Below are 17,437 nucleotides of genomic sequence, written 5' to 3'. Positions count from 1 at the left end.
GCTTCAGAGATAAGACTTTATAATCCCACAGTGGGAAAATTCACGTTACAGCAGCTCAAGAGTCAGACGCAAAAAAAAATGAGCGCTACAATAAGGATGAAAATATTACAAAAATACAAACTGCATAAATTAAATAATATGAAATCTAAAATCTTTATGTCCATGATTGATAGCTGCAGAGGATAAACTGAAAGACATGTAGTATATTGACTTTAAAGATATAGATATATATCCCATAAATGTTACTGCACAGTAAGTGACTGTGGCATGACCCTCCCTCCGCTTTAATGTTGGAAAGTTAAAAGTTGCAGACGAAATCCTGGAGTTAAAAAAAAAGTTTTGGTTTTACACACTTGTCGTGCTGGTTAGTTCATGCAAATGGTTTATTTTTAAATGAGATACTGTCGGAAATGTGAAAATCCGATGACAATTCCTGTTTTTAAAGTTGTCATTTTGGTGATTCTTAGAAAATCCTGACAGGTTTGGAAGGCATGTTTTCTTTTAAAACAAAATACCTGTGGTAAAATAAGTACAGATACAACCATTTTAAAGTTTTATGGCCCTCCCATCAGCCAAAATAAACAAAGCATAAGTCCCTCCTCAGTGTTTGATAAATTATTTGACATGCCTCCCCCTCTCTGCACTACCCCGTCCCTTTTATAAGTAACGAACAGTCCCTAATAGTAGCACATATCAGCTCATGATTAATTGCATGTGATTATTTTTTAGTCAAATTATACGATGAAATAAGATGAATTATATACGATTGGTATTAAAACAGCATTAGGGTTTTGTTATATTATTTAGTTCCTTATCTTTATTGGTGGTGTTATTCATTACTGTTAATATTCAAAATAGAGTCTAAAGTTTTACATAAATTAAAATGATATTTTTAACACTGAATTGTAAGATTATTTCTGGACCACGTACTTGGAGTTTAAATGTTCCCTTAATATGTTTGTGTTTAAAAAGATTTCTAGTGCCACAAAATAACAAGATACTGTGATAAAAATAAAAAAATATAAATTTAACCTGTGCAGCAGGCAGCCTTATTCTGTCCACTATCAAGCCACTCAGTTCTTAAATTCTTAAAACAAGCTGATTTGCAGTTGAAACAAGTTGAAATAATCTCACCACAACGACAGATTCATGAGAAAATAAGACTTAAACCTACATGAGAGTTGACAGGAAGGAGATCTGTAGCTTTAACCCGTGCTGTATAACCTCTGAACTGAAGTTTAAAGAGCAGACTATAAAAAAACAAACCACAGACTATTTTTGGGATCGTCGCTGCATCTTTCTCAAAGTGTCATAAATTCACTTTCTCACCTGTTAACACGCTTCACTTCCTGCAAGCCGTTCACAGTCCTTGTGGTTTCCTGTGTGCTGGTGACGCCTCGCTGCCTCTCTGTTTGCTCGCCCACGTGGCTTCGAGCTGCTTCAGCTATCGGGTCCATCGGCACATACACATCCTGCGACGGAGCCACTTTGGGGCCGTTAGCTGTCATGTTTGAGGGCTCCATAGCTCTACCTGATTCTAAAGCATCCCTGCTCTGTAAAAAAGACCCCTGGCTCCTAATGGGGTCCGCTGGAGGATCACGGAAGCAAGACTCGGGTGCTGAGGTCAAAGGTGAAGCCCGGCTGAGTGTCGGGGTGGCGGGCAGCGGCCGGGCAGAAACAGGCCGGTCCAGGCTGGTCACACTAAGGCTGGACAGGGCACTGAGCAGAGGGGAGTCTCGGACATGTTCCCCCGCCTTCCACTGGCTCTGCCCTCCACTCACCCTCTCCTCCTCCTCCTCTTTCTTCTTCTTCTCCTTCAGCCCCTTGCAGCTCTTCGACTTCTGGCTGCGGGGCACAGTGCCCACATGTGTGTACATCTCGCTGGAGCAGGCGTAGCTGGGGCTGCGGAGGCAGTCCCCCATGTCATCCACCACTTGCTCCCCCGCTGCTGATTTGGCACCACCGAGGCTCCCATCATGCTCTGGGATTGCCTTGATGTTGGTCTTCTCTGACGGGCGGCGGGCGGAAAGGTTGGTGAGGCTCCCGAACCATTTGAAACCTGGAGAGCAGGAGGACGTTAACAAGAGTTCACAGAAACATCGTCATCATTAAAGAGACCATTCTATAATGAGTTTTAGTCTCAATGTGTAAATGACGGCATCATGAATACAGATAATTACTTCAACACAATCGCCAAATACGAATCAAACTAATCATTTAGAGTGAAATTTAATATCTGTCGGATAAAAATTGCCTTGACTTTCATTCAGACGTTGATCTTTATATTTTAAAAGCAGAACGATTGCATGTAACATCCATACAGAGATGTGACAAAATGTGACCACAGCTGCTGAACGAATTCATTTAGAGGCATGACAAATGGAGAGTGGATCTGGAGGGAAGTAACAGAGACAACTGGAGTTCTTGGTGAGATTTCAGATCAGTCAGAGGCCAAATGTTCACACACACTCTGTGCATATGTTGCTACAGCAGCTAGCTTAATGCTATCATCTCTGCAGCTGGTTCATCAGCTGTGTTTGGCAGAATGAACACTGACTGCACAAACAGGCAGTCAAGTTTAGTTTGCACTAGGTCTGAACCTAATAACTTTTTCGATCTTTTATGATTTCATCTTGCGCCACCTTCAGGTCAAACTTTCCAACCTGGTCTCACTCCAAAGTCGTCGAAATCTGTTGCTTGGGCAGTGACTTGCAGCATCAGACAGAAATGAATAAAGGCGTCATTTAACGTCGGCATAATGAGCTGCTGGTGGCTGTTAAAGTTTAACGGTGCCCAGCGTCGGTCCAACAAACACCGACTTTTACCCAGGAGAGCGGTGTTCACGTCCTCAAGCCAAACCCTGTTCTTTTTTCCTAAACCCAACCATGTGCATTAGTTGTTGGAAGAAAACAAAAGATGTCAATTCACGGTGTTGTACCGATGTTGTGCTTTTATTCTGAAAGACACTGTATGTAAACAGCAGTGCATGTAACAGGAAGAACTTGAAACTGTGTCCCTGAGCTGGAGTTCCTTCGGCATACATACATACAGAGACATGGAGACACTTATTCTTATTCTATGCACTTCTAATAATTTATTTTACTCTCTTGATTTCTTTGTACTTTATTCTGCCCTCGTGCTGCTGCAACACCTACATTTCCTCTCTGTGGGTCATCTTAAATTCATGACTGAATACTTTTAAAAACCCTTTCAGCCTCAGCTGCACAGCATGCTAAATGCTAACATGCTAAATTACCTCAGGACTCTACAAACAGATTTCTGCATGAGGGCAGAATTTAGAGGAATCAGGACGAGACTCTGGTGTCAAAAGGTTCTGGTTTCTGTTTGTAGTCTGAGTTGTATCAACCAATCATGTCTGAGCAGGCCTCATGTGGAGAGGTAGATCACATCGGCCGAAATTCAGTCTCGGAACCCATCAGCTAACATTTAACTACATTCATATGCAAATACCTGTTTATAGAGAAACAATGGTAGATGCACGGAAAAGGAAGTCTTGGCGTGGATATCCTCTGGCGACACCAGAACCTCCGAAATACTGGCGGTTCCCACCAGAGGCTGATTCTCGTCAGCCGTCAGGCAACAGCCAGAAGAAAATGTTGGCATTGTTCGTGTCTGCAAACCAACGCTTAAAGTGATGTGACCTGACTTTGTTTTTAGGAGGTCGATGGCGGGGTGGACTGCATGAAATCTAGGTGAAACACCTGCCAAGATTCAGACCACTGTTTGAGACCAACAAATTACAAAACCAGCTGTTTTTAGAGCTGCGTTTCCAGCGACTCTTGAGGCACCAAATGTGGATGTTTTTTAGTGACTTGTTTCTGTTTTTCCAGCAGGATAGTGGCATGAGAACAATGATTTTTAACAAGACATCGACGGCTTCTCCAGCCGTGATTGTGACACCAAAACCATGTATTTTAAGCCCAAACATGATCTGTTCCCAAATCATAGCATTGTCAAAACATAACGTTTCAACAAACCTTCTACATAATAATATATAAATGAGCATGTACAGTGGCAATATTTTGCTGATAGGTTCAGAGAATGTTTGTGTCTATTTTGCAGTCACATATAAAACAGGGTTAAGAGCACAGCGGGTGCACTATCTCAAACTGTATCTCAAACTTCTCTGCAGCTTTTATTACAAAGTCTAACTGCCTAACTTCCTGTAATTCGTCTTAATATCCGGCTGCCCTGCAGGTCCTGACCCCATTGTTGAGTCACTCTGATCTGAGATACTGAATGATGAAGTGCAGGAACTGACTTACTGCTGTTTCAAAAGATGACACTCAGTAACACAGGAAAGTACAGCTTGTGGCTGTTAGTTAACCTGGTTATCGGAGCTTTTTAAAGAAGAACCTGACATTGTATTCATGATTACAGCGACCTGCGTATTCCTGCCCAGGGTGCTGGTCTCAGCCAGGTCGTACATTATGTCCTGTCTGAGAGATGTAGTCGTACATTTTACAGACAGTTATATAATAATGTGAGACCTTAAGTCCCAGTGAGCCCAGCAGCTGCAAACATTTAATTTTCACTTTGTCCTGTGAAACAGAAAAAAAATGTTTTCTTTGCCTCAGAGTCATCTGAGGAATGTTGTTGTACCCTCATCTGCAGAAACTCTCATCGTTTCTATTCAGAACTGCGGCCCGTCCCCTGAGATCTCAGCAGTGTTTGATTATGTTTCTGCCCCGGGGACCTATTAGACTGACGGGTATTTATTTCCTCAGCTAAATATAGACTAATTATTTTGAGAACGAGACAGGAGGGGGATGATGGAGGTGCAGATGCAAATAAGTTGTTTTTATTTTTTATTTATTTTTTTATGTTAAAGCCAGCAGATAAATGGGCTGATATGGAGTCCTGTCGAGTTTGACTGAGTGTTTTTTAATCATCTTATAGTGAAAATATAAAGGTGGCGAATTCACGTAGAGCAACAGAAATAGATGTGAATACATGCCAAATTGGCTGTCATGAGAGCCTATTATGGCTCCAAATGACAAAGTCCAAAGTCCAAATCAGATTCAAGATTCAAGATTGAAGATTAACTTTATTGTCTCACAAAGTGAGAAATTTGTTCTGGGCCATTCACCCATGCTGCAGCCACAACACGGAACATACAGTACGATACAACACAATACCAAACATCCAATAGATATGCGCATTCCATATCATACAAGGTGCCAGAAAGTGCAAGAAACATGGTGAATTGATCACTTTTTAAACTCATTTTCTTCAACAAAAAAAAATGCTGTTACAAACTGTCAGGACATTACATTTATCCAGAGGCAATATGGCCCTGAAATAATATCACTATTATTATAATAATTCATTTGGGAAGGTTTTTTTCCCTTAAACTGAGTCAGGCTAACAGTTTCCCCCCGCTTCTAGTCTTTGTGCTAAGCTAGGCTAAACACCTTCTGGATCAACACCTTCTCACTCCCAACTTGTCTAATCCAGCAGCTCAGTCTGAGGCCTTAATCTTCAAACTATAAAGCGCTAGGTTCCCCTTTAGTGACAGTTTTGGTCGCTCAGGGACGGAGTACTAATTTCTGTTTATAACATGCATACTGTCTTCTCAAAATAAACTTCTGTGTTAACAGGAGATGTTGGTTTCATCACCAAAACTACTTTAGGTTTGGGCAACCCAGACTACTTGGTTATGTTAGAAAGAATGTAATTAGTAATCTTACTATATAATGAGGAAAACTCTGTGTGTGTGTGTGTTCCACGTTTTTCTCCTCACTGACTTGGTCAATCCATGTGAAATTTGGCACAGTGGTAGAGGGTCATGGGAGGATGCCAATGAAACAATATTACATCAATTGGCCAAAGGGGGGCGCTATAGCAACCCATTGAAATGTCAAACTTTGAATGGGCATATCTCATGCCCCGTATGTGGTAGAGACATGAAACTTTGCACAGAGATGCCTCTCCTCATGAGGAACACATTTGCCTCAAGAACCCATAACTTCCGCTTATATAGATTTTCCACCATTTTGAATTTTTTGAAAAACACTTCAAATGGATCTCTTCCTAGGAAGTTTGAGCGATCTGCATGAAACTGGGTGAACATAATCTAGGGAGCAATATCTAAAGTTCCCTCTTGGCAAAAGTTGGAAAACTTCCTAAAACTGAGCTTCTATAAGGCAATGAATATTGCGGAGGGCGTGGCTCATCACATAAAGGTGTAGAACATCTCAAGGGTTTCACCCATCACCACGCAACTTTGTAGGCATATGACCACACATAATCTGAGGGGACCCCTCCATTATTGAGCCCATCAAACAAAATGGGGGCGCTAGAGAGCTCATTTCTTATCTAGGCCTAACCGCCATATGGATTTTTACTAAACTTGGTAGATATGTAGAACAGGACGCCTCAAGGTGACTGGAGAAATTTAACTCTAATTGGCAACTGGGTGGCGCTATAACAACAGAAAAATGCTTCAAAATGGCTAAAATGCGACCGATCGCTGTGGCTCCCCCTGTGGACCAATGTTGGTGTTGTTTCTGTTTGGTATGACTAAGTCATGGTATGGTATGCTGTACTCAATGGGTATGGACCAGTTTAACGTAATTTAAGCAAGTTCGCGACAAGACATGTCATATGAGGTTAACATAGTTTAAAAAACAGGCTCATGCACTGTAAGTCTTCCAAGGAAAAATAATCCACCAAAATTTGTAAATATCCCACGTAATCATGAGCCAGTAATTTGTGCACAACCCAGAAATTTTGGAAAGCTGCGATCACGTGACCAATGCACTGACAGGAGTGAAAATAAAGAAGGAAGTGATCCCATGAGGTTGGAGGTCGGGGTGGTGGATGGGACACAAAACACGGGACTTCCCTCAGGAGACTGGTGTTTGGAACCATGTGGTAAACTTTGAGTCATTTTAAGCTTGCCTCGTCACCATGGTTTTTTTTTTGCCTAAACCTAACCTCCGTAACTTTATGTTAAGGACGTAACGTCACTGGTGGGGCACTTATTTGTAGGATATCATATGAACTGTTGTGTGTATATTTACGTAGGATATCATATTGTAATGTTTCTGAAGTGCCTCCATGAACCAGTCAAACAACGAGCTGCAACATTAACGTGAATTATTAACAGAGACTCGCGCAGGCACAGTCATCACTGTCTCGCTGACTGACCAACATACTGACTGACTGCGAGCACATAACATTCCTGTGGGGGGTTCCATACGAGACACAAACAGCCGCTTCCTGGGTTAAAATCCTGAGTTTGTTGGCACCTTCTACTTTGTTTCTCTTTATACGACGCCACTGCTCTGGATGGGTTCAGACTGGAGTCAGTTAAAAGCCAGGTGCATCTCATGCAGCGCTTAAAGGAGTCTTGTGCCTCAGAATCAGATACTGACGGCCGCTGACCAAGCTGCATATTTAATGCCCTGGGTCGGGGAGCAGGCTGGCTGGATCTTTCTCTGTACTGAGCTCACAGAGATGAAACTGACTCAGGAGGGGACAGCATACTGCACGATTTCCCAACATGTTTATTTGTTTCTGTAATTGACACACATCCAAAGACAGTACCAGACAGTGTCAAGAGTTCATCTCTGGGTGGAACAAGTTGGAGCTGACCTCCGCCCCTCAGCGCTCATGATTCAGAGAGATTTTTGTCATTTCTAAAGCAAAATGTAAAACTGTTCACTGTGTTTTTATCACAGATCACAGATGCACTGACATCCCACACCGATTTGTTTACTGTCCCAAAGTGTCTAACTGGACTGAATGCCCGGCCTTCAGATGCATCATGGGTGAAATTCAGCTTTAAATCGTGAACAACTGTGGAGTCAAACAGCAGAAGAAGAGCAGCACAGAGAGCCGTTGTCCTGTCTGCAGACATTCGCTGTCTTTTCTTAAACTCTGCACTCGGCCGGGCCGCTGTCCATTCACACCACACAAAGACACGTCTGTGCTTCATTTACAATGCACCAAAACACTGTTTGTGAGTGGAACAAAGAGGCAACACACACTCACTCACACACACACACACACACACACACACACACACACTCGCAGTGAAACAAGTGTCAATACATCACTTTCTTTTATAGGAATACACAAATAAACTTGCATCAGCCTCTTTCCCCTGACTCATCATGTAACTCTGTCTCTGTCTGTACAAGGATTTACTTTCCAGAGGTGGAAAGTAACCGAGTACATTTACTCAAGTACTGTGCTAAAGTACAGTTTAAAGGTACATGAACTTTATATCATGTATTTCCATGTTCTGCTTCAGTTTCTCCTCAGCTGTAAATGTTGTACTTACTCCATTTAGACTTTAAAAAAACATTTGATATATAAAACACAATACATGTTTGAAGACCAAACCTTTTTGGCTTCTGACCCACTGTCACATTTCAGATGTCTATGAGGCGTAGAGGTGAACGAAGTATTCAGATCATTTTAATAAAACGTCCAAATGACAGAGTAAAAATACTCCATAAAAGGTCCGGTGTGTAGAAATGCAACCGAAGTCAAAAACCAGTGCTTGGTCAGTGACTTCTGATGTCAGACACAGATGAAAAAAGCCATCCTTTCATGCCGGCAAGATTCGCGGTCCTTCCCCATTATTGTTTAACGGCGCCTGGCGGCACGGGGGGAAACGTAGCAGGAGAACAACGAAACTTAAGGCAGCGGAAGTCTGAGTAGGGTTGGCGGTAGGGGCTGATGTTCACCCGGGAGGGTGGGTTTTCACGTCCCGTAAGGTTCCTAAACCCAACCATGTGTGTATGTTGGCTAAAAGTAACCACGTGTGCTTGTTGTTGAAGAGGAAAAATAGAGGGTTAATGTTTCTGCTATGGGGTCTCGATGGGGGATTGGCCGCTCTCTCCTGTGTGTTGTTCGGGGTAATTCAGGGTCTGCGTTGGGCGGTGGGTGGGCGGGCCTTCCTGCCCCGCCCATCTGGGGTGCGTCTCTGGTTCTCTTAGGGTGCTGGCCATTGCGGTCCCGGGTCCTTGGGCCTGCGTGGTGTCCCGCGGCCTGTGCGGCTCCCTGGGCGTGGGGACTGGGCGCACCTGCGGCCTTGGGGTGCCTTGCCGGCCGCCTTCTCCCGCAGGGCTGGGACATTGACCCTAGACCCTGGTGATGGTTCTCATAAACACATTGGGAGGGTTCAAATACATGCATGCATGTTCGATACTTCAGCTCCGTGACGCATCGCAAAGAACCGATGGGATCACTCAAAAAGGGCTCAGTTGCTTCTCAAACCTACCACACTGCTCTGGCAACTCTTCTCCACAATCGGGCTTTCCCCCTCCACCAAGACTCTCACATTTCTGGTGTTCAGTATAGACTTCTCTTTTGTGTTTTTTGTTGTGTGTTTTTTTTTCTTCTTTTCTTTATTATACATTTATTTGTTTATTTTTGGTAATCTGTATGGAGCACAACAACCTCAAGGCCACAATACATCAGCTACACTGCCTGTTTCTCCTCTGTTTGTTTGTTTGTTTTTTCCTGCTTCTTCTCCGCATGCACTGTCGCTATATAACTCAGGACTTAAGCACCCATCCCTCAATCCCCCCTGCTTGTCTCTTACTTTCCCCTTGACACACTATGGTGTATCACGGCCCTCTCTGACTCATATTAGGAAGTTTTTCCAGTAAAGGCTGATAGGCTAGTCTCCAGGGAGGGTGGGTGACGGTCACAACCACGCACAGTATGGGTATAAAATACTTGACTGCAAGATTAACAGTGCATCAATCTTCATAAAAAGCTTACACCCTTTTGTGGCGCTAAGCTACGAAGACTATTGAAGACAGGTTGAAAAAAAAAAGAAAAATGGCAGTTATCAGTGAGGATTGGAGATTACAACCAGCTGAAACTTCTCCTTTAGAATATCTCTCTTTTTTTTCTCTGGCTTTTTGCCTTTAATGTACAGAATAGAGTGAAATGGGAGAGAGAGAGAGAGAGTGGGATGTGGCATGCAGCAAATGGTTGCAAGCCGGAGTCGAACCTGCAACTGCTGCAGTGAGGCATCGCCATTGTACACGGGGCGCCGGCACTATCCACTGCCCCGTATGTGGTAGAGACATGAAACTTTGCACAGAGATGCCTCTCCTCATGAGGAACACATTTGCCTCAAGAACCCATAACTTCCGCTTATAGAGATTTTCCACCATTTTGAATTTTTTGAAAAACACTTCAAATGGATCTCTTCCTAGGAAGTTTGAGCGATCTGCATGAAACTGGGTGAACATAATCTAGGGAGCAATATCTAAAGTTCCCTCTTGGCAAAAGTTGGAAAACTTCCTAAAACTGAGCTTCTATAAGGCAATGAATATTGCGGAGGGCGTGGCTCATCACATAAAGGTGTAGAACATCTCAAGGGTTTCACCCATCACCACGCAACTTTGTAGGCATATGACCACACATAATCTGAGGGGACCCCTCCATTATTGAGCCCATCAAACAAAATGGGGGCGCTAGAGAGCTCATTTCTTATCTAGGCCTAACCGCCATATGGATTTTTACTAAACTTGGTAGATATGTAGAACAGGACGCCTCAAGGTGACTGGAGAAATTTAACTCTAATTGGCAACTGGGTGGCGCTATAACAACAGAAAAATGCTTCAAAATGGCTAAAATGCGACCGATCGCTGTGGCTCCCCCTGTGGACCAATGTTGGTGTTGTTTCTAATGTTTGGTATGACTAAGTCATGGTATGGTATGCTGTACATAATCACAGAAACTGTCAGTGTGTCATTCTGTCAGTCAGTCATTCTGTCTGTCCCACGTTTTTCTACTCACTGACGTGGTCAATCTATGTGAAACTGCACATAGGCATTGAGGACTGGCATAGGTAGAAGGTGACAAAGCTACCAATGGCTATGAACTAATGAGCTTATACTTTTATTATATATTGCTGCTGACTACAAAAAACGAAAAGGAAAGAAAATCATGACGGATATGAGTTTGCATTTTTCAGGGCATATAGCCTGTAACAAATGGCACCATTTTACTTTAATGTGAGTTCTTGTTTGAACACAGGTGTCATTCTGAGGTGGCAATCTGAATTATTTGCAAGGGCCCCCATACCCAACGGGCCCCAGTGCAACTGCACTACCTGCACTGTCTATATTTACACCCCTGGTTGGGCCCCTCTAGAAGGTCACCAGACAAACCTGACATGTTGTGAGATGATCATCTCTACCCTTTGCTTTTTGGGGAAATGTTGGAATTTAACCTGTTCGCACCTCAAACATGAAACCACGTGAGAAGTTTAGAGAGGAAATGTGTCTTTTTGGAGGAACCGATAACAACTCATAAATATCTGAAATGTGACAAGTGGCCTAAAATAAACAGTTTTTGTCAGAGATTACAAACCAAAACATTTTGGAAACTGCTGGTTTAATGTCAGATAAATGTAAACGGAGTAAAAAGTAAAATATTTCCCTCTGAGATGTGTGGAGTAAAAGTGCAAAGTCACATAAATGGAAATGTTTAAGTAAAATACTAGAGATAACGACTAAACTGTGTATGAAGTAGTTAAAACTCAAGCAGCTACAACAGTGACATGATGCTCTCACACTTTTCACACTTGTCTAATTTTACTTAAGTAGGATTCTGAATGTAGGAATTTACAATGGAGTATTTTTACAGTAAAATACACCACTTTTACGTAAAGTAAAGAACTAAAGAATTAATATTTCCTCTATAAAAAAATCAGTTTTGTCACATAAGGACTTCATTTACCTTCTATTGTTCTATTGCACCATGCTATATTAATTAATCCAAAATGTTCTTCTTGTGCTTTTGGCACAATAAAGGTTTTTACAAGGAGGTCAGTTTCACTAATAATCATTTAAGGAAATAAACCGCCCTAATATCCCAAATATTGCACGACAGCGTCTTAAAGTTAAATATAACTTACTCAGTTTTCGTTTGTTCATGGCTGAGATGTTGACTTCCTGATATCTTCACTCATATAAAACGTCCATAAAAACAGTTGGTGCCACTTGTTGCTGCGGTGTGATAATGAGCCGCATGCTCTCTAACCAACAGAGTGACTCTGCTTCCTGTCTTCCAAACAGCGGAAGCAGTTTCATGTTGTGTTGATGCAATCAGGTGACAAGTCACTTTCTGTCCTCACACTGGAAATGAGTGTCTCTTCAGTCACTGTGGAGGTTTTTCGAAGAACGTTGACATGATTTAGATTCAGGTTTCCACTCAGAGGCATCGCAGAGCTGTTGCCACAATTTAAGAGATGCTGAGGTCACGAGTCCACACCCTACCAACACCCTAATGTATATGTATAATACATATGGAATAAACCTCTGTTTAAGACACAGTAGTGATCATGGGAAAGGAAATGTTCAACTTTATAATCCATGAAATTGGAGTTAACTCAGATTCAATTTAACGTGAAACAAGCTCAAAGTATCATTATTATACCTTCCAGCTAAAATCTTCAACATGTCAACTTTTAACTTATCTTGAGGACACAAAACTTTCCAAATGCTAAAATGATTCACTGTCATTAAGATCTATAGTTTGGGTAATTTCCCCTTCTTGAAGAGCATCGTGTAATCCTGAAACTGATCTGAGAGCAGGAAATAGGAGGCTTTAATCTGACAGCAACAACATGACACATTGACTCTACAAGGCAAGTTTAAAGCCATGTCGCCATAAAGTCCATCATGTTTGTCCTTTTCTAGACATCACAGAGGAAAACTGAGCACAGCGTTAGTTCAGGCAGGACACCATGTCAAGCTCAGCTCACATCCGAGCTACATCAGCTGATATCAAGCAGCCCAGTCAACTGATGGATCAGCTGATTGATGAAGGGAGTCAGTTGATAGATCACATACATGCTTACACAGTGGCCTTGTGGTGAAATTATTTTGTTCACAAAAGCAACTTTAGCACAGCGTTAGTTCAGGCAGGACAAGAAGTACACCTCAGCTCACATCCCACCTCCATCAGTTGATTGCAAACAGCCAATCAACTGATGGAGCAGCTGATATATCACATAATTCCCTTCTATGCAACCAATCGGCAAATCTTATTCAGGGCGCCCTATTTAAACTGCTCTGGCCTGCCAACTGTTGCTGCTTCCTCTGCAACCTGCCTCCACCCCAGCTCCTCCTTTTCATGCTGTGTCTGACTCATCAATGTCATTTCTGTTTGTCATTGATGCTGCTCGGTTCTGTTCCCGGGGGACTTTGCTGCAGCTGCTCTCCCTGCCTTAGGCTTTCCATTTAGGCGCATGGAAGGGCAGAGAGGTGTGCTCTCTGTGCTTTGTATTGCGTTCACACCAGGTGAATGAATTACATGCAAAGTCAATGTAAAGACGCAATTACACTCAAAATCCCACCGGGTGGTGTACACAAATTATGCGAATGAAGTGAAGAGTGTGATTTTCACATAGGCGTGTGGAAGGGCAGGGAGGTGTGCTCTCGCCACCTTATGTTGTGTTCATACAGGGTGCAAATAAAACAATTTGCGTGAGTGAATTATATGTAAAGTCAATGTAAAGACACAATTAGGTGCAGATTCCGGCCAAGCAGCGCAATGGACATGATGGACTCGAATTACTCGAAATACACAGATTAAGCACCAAAAATGAAGCAAATACTGTGATTTTGCGTCATTTGCTTTTTAGTGAGAGTTAAAAAATCTGAATTACAGCAACCAATTTGCACCATGATATCCAATCAGCATTGAGATCCTCCAGAGAGGTATGATGTTGAGGATGTACCCATGCAAGTTCATTCATTAATCCAGCAATTTCACACATGTATGACACGAGTCAATACTAAATATTCTTGCATTCAAACTCACACAAGTAACAAAATTTTCGAATTTGGGTAACACGAGTTACTCACTTATGTAGGCGCATGGAAGGGCAGAGAGGCAAATGGAGATAAATTTTAAACAAAACTCCCTCTGCACAGCCGATATAGGGGCTCAGGTGCTGGTCGATCGCAGAAACTTCTTAAGTAACATATCAAAAATAGACGACCGCACACTGAATAGACTTTACTGTGACTTTATTGAGAGCGAATAACGTGTTTCGCCTGTGGCTTCTTCAGGTTCACTCATCACCTATAGAAATAAATTTTCTTTGACTAAAGTGGTCCTTATTGAAATCATGTTTTTAACTCCAGTGACAACAGCAAATCAAGATCTGTCTTGAGAGCTCAGACAAAAATTATATTTCAGAAATTAACATGAAATCAGTATTAATAGAAAAATGAGAAATGAGGAAACATGAATAGGCGAGCCACAAAAAGACATTTCCTAAACAAAAACCACACGTTAGAAATATTTCACTTCCTGTTTCAGCTGTTAATCATTGGGTGGGGCTCAACTTCTTGTTACAGTGACTACTTTTTCTCTTACATGTTAAAACACATGTTACAGGATCCAATGCTGGCTGAACATTTAGGAGAAAAGTCTGAAATCTGAGTCATTTTAAATGAACCAGAATCCTGGCTGTAAAATAATCTGTAGTGTTTTATGGAACTGTGGATTTATAATCTATGTACATACTGCAGGTTTTAATGGATTGACTTAATCTTTTTAATGAACAGACAAATTTTGTTTGTAAATCTGATCAGTTTAAAAAAAAAACCAGGATGTCACATGAGTCATTTGATAAGTCAGTGTCAGATGCTGAGTGAATAAGAAACTGCTCTTGAGAAGCCTGTCAAAGTGAAATATTTTGGTTGTATGCATGTGTAGATGTGTGAAAATGACTCTGAATTTCAACAGAAGAAAAAAACTGAATCGAAACTGGACTTTCCCTCCCTGTCGGTGTTCTCCGTCTGCCAGATTAAAGAGAAAATGATGGTGAATGTGAGCGGGTTCTCCTGTAGCAGACAGACAACATGTAACCGCAGCAGGAGGGCATTCATCAGCCTCCAGGCTCTGTGGGTGGAGGCACAGAGCTGTCAACATCTTGCAACATTTCCTGCCAACACTTCCTGGTGAACAACAATCCCAAAACCAACTGAGCAGATCTGTGCGCTCAACTAAACCAGAGCCATGTCAACTTTATTTAACATGTTGTTTCACTGAGATTAAAGATGTTTTTGTCAGAATCACCAGAGTCGAGAAAGACGCCAACAAGCTCCACCCGACGATGACCATAAACAATCAAGTGACAATAACTCTAAGAGCTCCCAGCAGTGAGACTCAGCAGATCTTACCAAAGATGTGAATGTTTAATCTTTGATAACTGAACAACCCTCTCTGGGTTTGTCAGGATATTTTCCCTTTTTCTGTACATTTGGCCGGCTCATTATTTTTCATGTTAGTTGTTGTGTTTTGGAGGAAATTGAGTGTTGTTCTGCAACTCCTCGTCTTTCTTTGGGTCATGTTGGACTTCTGTAAAAAGCCTTTCTGAGGGTCGTACATGGAAGTGAAAATCCAGCATCATCCCGCCACAAATCAAATAAATCTGATCGGCACCACAGCAGTTACAGCCTTTCAAAATGTAATGTCCAAATTATTTGAGACTTTTCAGTGTACTTTAAAACTGTAGCTAGATGAGTACATGAAGTTGCAGCCTGTTCTCATTCTGTTTTGTCAGTGATTTTGGCATCGAGCAGTTGACACCAAAAGCCACCTTTCACGATGTTATGATACGGCACTGGATGCTGTCAGTTTGAACGCTGCAGGTAACAAGGAGGAGCTGGGAATTCCCTATAGGGTGGGTGAGAGAGGGGTGACGGATAGGTCCAACAAACCCCAGACTTTCACCTTGGAGCCTGGTGTTCGCTTTCCATGTCGAGGCAAAGCATGATGTTCTTTCCAAACCTAACCACATGCCTTTGCTGACATCCGTTTGTTGGTTGCAGCGTCCCGGAACATCAACAGCACACGCAGGAAGATGTCTACCACATAATACGTAAACGTAAAAAGTCCACGTAAACACATTTTATCGACACATTTAACAGACGTAAATTTACACACCGTTACAGAACGTCAACAACAGACGCTAAAGGATACCTAGGTCATAATAAGGAGGCATGAAAGTTCACGGACAAAGTGGTGATATGTGACGAGTTGGGAAGAGAATGTGTTGGAAGTTTAGTTTTTTACAAATAACAATAACATATTAACCCTTTTAGACCTGAGCAACTTGGCTTGATTTCTTTCAAAAATATGGGAAGATGGCAATGAGCAGCGAAGAAAGAAATTCCCCCTCAAAATTGCAAGGAATTAGTAAAAAGAGAAAATAAAAAAAACAAGAAAATTAGTAAAAATAAAAAATAAAAAATAAAAAAGGGAAGGAAAAGACCTTGAAAAGTGCTTAAAAACTATTTTAAAAAATCCAGAGCATAATTTCAAAAAGTAATAATAATTAAAAATATAGGCTAGTTTTCCCCTAGTTTTTTCCCTAAATTAAAAAAAAAAAATAAATTCTGAATCTATTAATTTTTTGCAATTTGTGGGACATTTCTTAATTACCAGGTTGCTCATTGCCTTTTCCCCCATGTTTGTAAAAGAAATTGCAAAAATTTGCTCAGGATTCAAATTAAATACTTGAGAAAGGCATCTGAAAGCAGCACAAGAAAAGTGTTGATGCTCCAGGTTTCAAACGGTTAAAGAAGAAAAAAATAAACCACAGCGCCCTTTATGTAAGATCATTTCTGTTGGGGCAAAAAAAATATTAGTGACACAAGTAGAATACTTTCTTTAACTCGTTTTGACAATAAGTGAAGATTTTGGCTTTTTAAGTCAGAATAAGTCTTAACTTTGACTCACTGTCTCATGATACTGACTTTTTTTTCTTTCCAAACATTTTCATCTATTTTCCCAAACCGGTTTCACTCAGAGGTTGTCGAAAACCAGCTCTTTGTCAGTGACTTCCAGCACCAGACACCGACCAGAAAAGCCGTCCTTTCACTTCAGCATGATACGCAGCTGGTCACTATTACATGCGACATTTTGACGATGTGTTATCGTGAAACCCACCCCAGGAAATTTTAAAAATAACGTTAAGCAGGTCGTGGGTAACAGCGGCTGTAAATGTGCCCAAACCTGAAAAACAGTAAGATTCAGGAGCTCCTTACCCTTCGAGTAGAGGACGAGATTGGCCCAACAATCCACGTGTGTTTGTTGTTGAAGGAAAAAAACATCAAGTCGCTGAGTTGTACTGACGTAGTGCTTTTATTTTGAAAGAGACTGTATGTAAACTGTACATTTCCTGTGAAAACAGAAGTGTATTTTGAAAACAGACAATGCATGTAACAGGCTGAAGTTGACACGGTGTCACAGAACGTCATATGTGGACGTGGAAGTCACGACCAAACGTCTATGAAACAAGGTCGGAGTGAGAATGTAATGATTTAATACACGTTGTGCCTTTAAAGTTCACTTCACCAACATTACTGTCAGTGTTGTAACAGGTTGAAGTGGAGCTCATTTTAACGACCACACTAAACAC

The 17,437-nt window shown here is 41.7% G+C and overlaps 2 protein-coding genes across 2 annotated transcripts in view; one reads left to right on the top strand and one right to left on the bottom strand.

The window, feature by feature from the left end:
• The window catches only part of sh2d3cb (SH2 domain containing 3Cb), a 58,349-nt gene extending 46,311 nt beyond the window's left edge, over positions 1 to 12,038 (bottom strand). Inside the window, exons 1-2 of the mRNA XM_049579577.1 lie at positions 11,915 to 12,038; positions 1,330 to 2,059 (exon numbers count right to left, since the gene is read on the bottom strand). Of these exons, the coding sequence (XP_049435534.1) occupies positions 1,330 to 2,059; positions 11,915 to 11,933 (749 nt within the window). The 5' untranslated portion in view covers positions 11,934 to 12,038. The remainder of the gene's footprint in view (positions 1 to 1,329; positions 2,060 to 11,914) is intronic.
• The window catches only part of ptrh1 (peptidyl-tRNA hydrolase 1 homolog), a 177,349-nt gene that overhangs the window by 103,714 nt on the left and 56,198 nt on the right, over positions 1 to 17,437 (top strand). The window lies entirely within an intron of this gene.

Source organism: Epinephelus fuscoguttatus, linkage group LG6, assembly GCF_011397635.1.
Source record: "Epinephelus fuscoguttatus linkage group LG6, E.fuscoguttatus.final_Chr_v1".
In the NCBI taxonomy this organism is placed as follows: Eukaryota; Metazoa; Chordata; class Actinopteri; order Perciformes; family Serranidae; genus Epinephelus; species Epinephelus fuscoguttatus.
The sequence above is the reverse complement of the archived record's forward strand: the minus strand, read 5'-3'. Positions and strand labels throughout refer to the sequence as shown.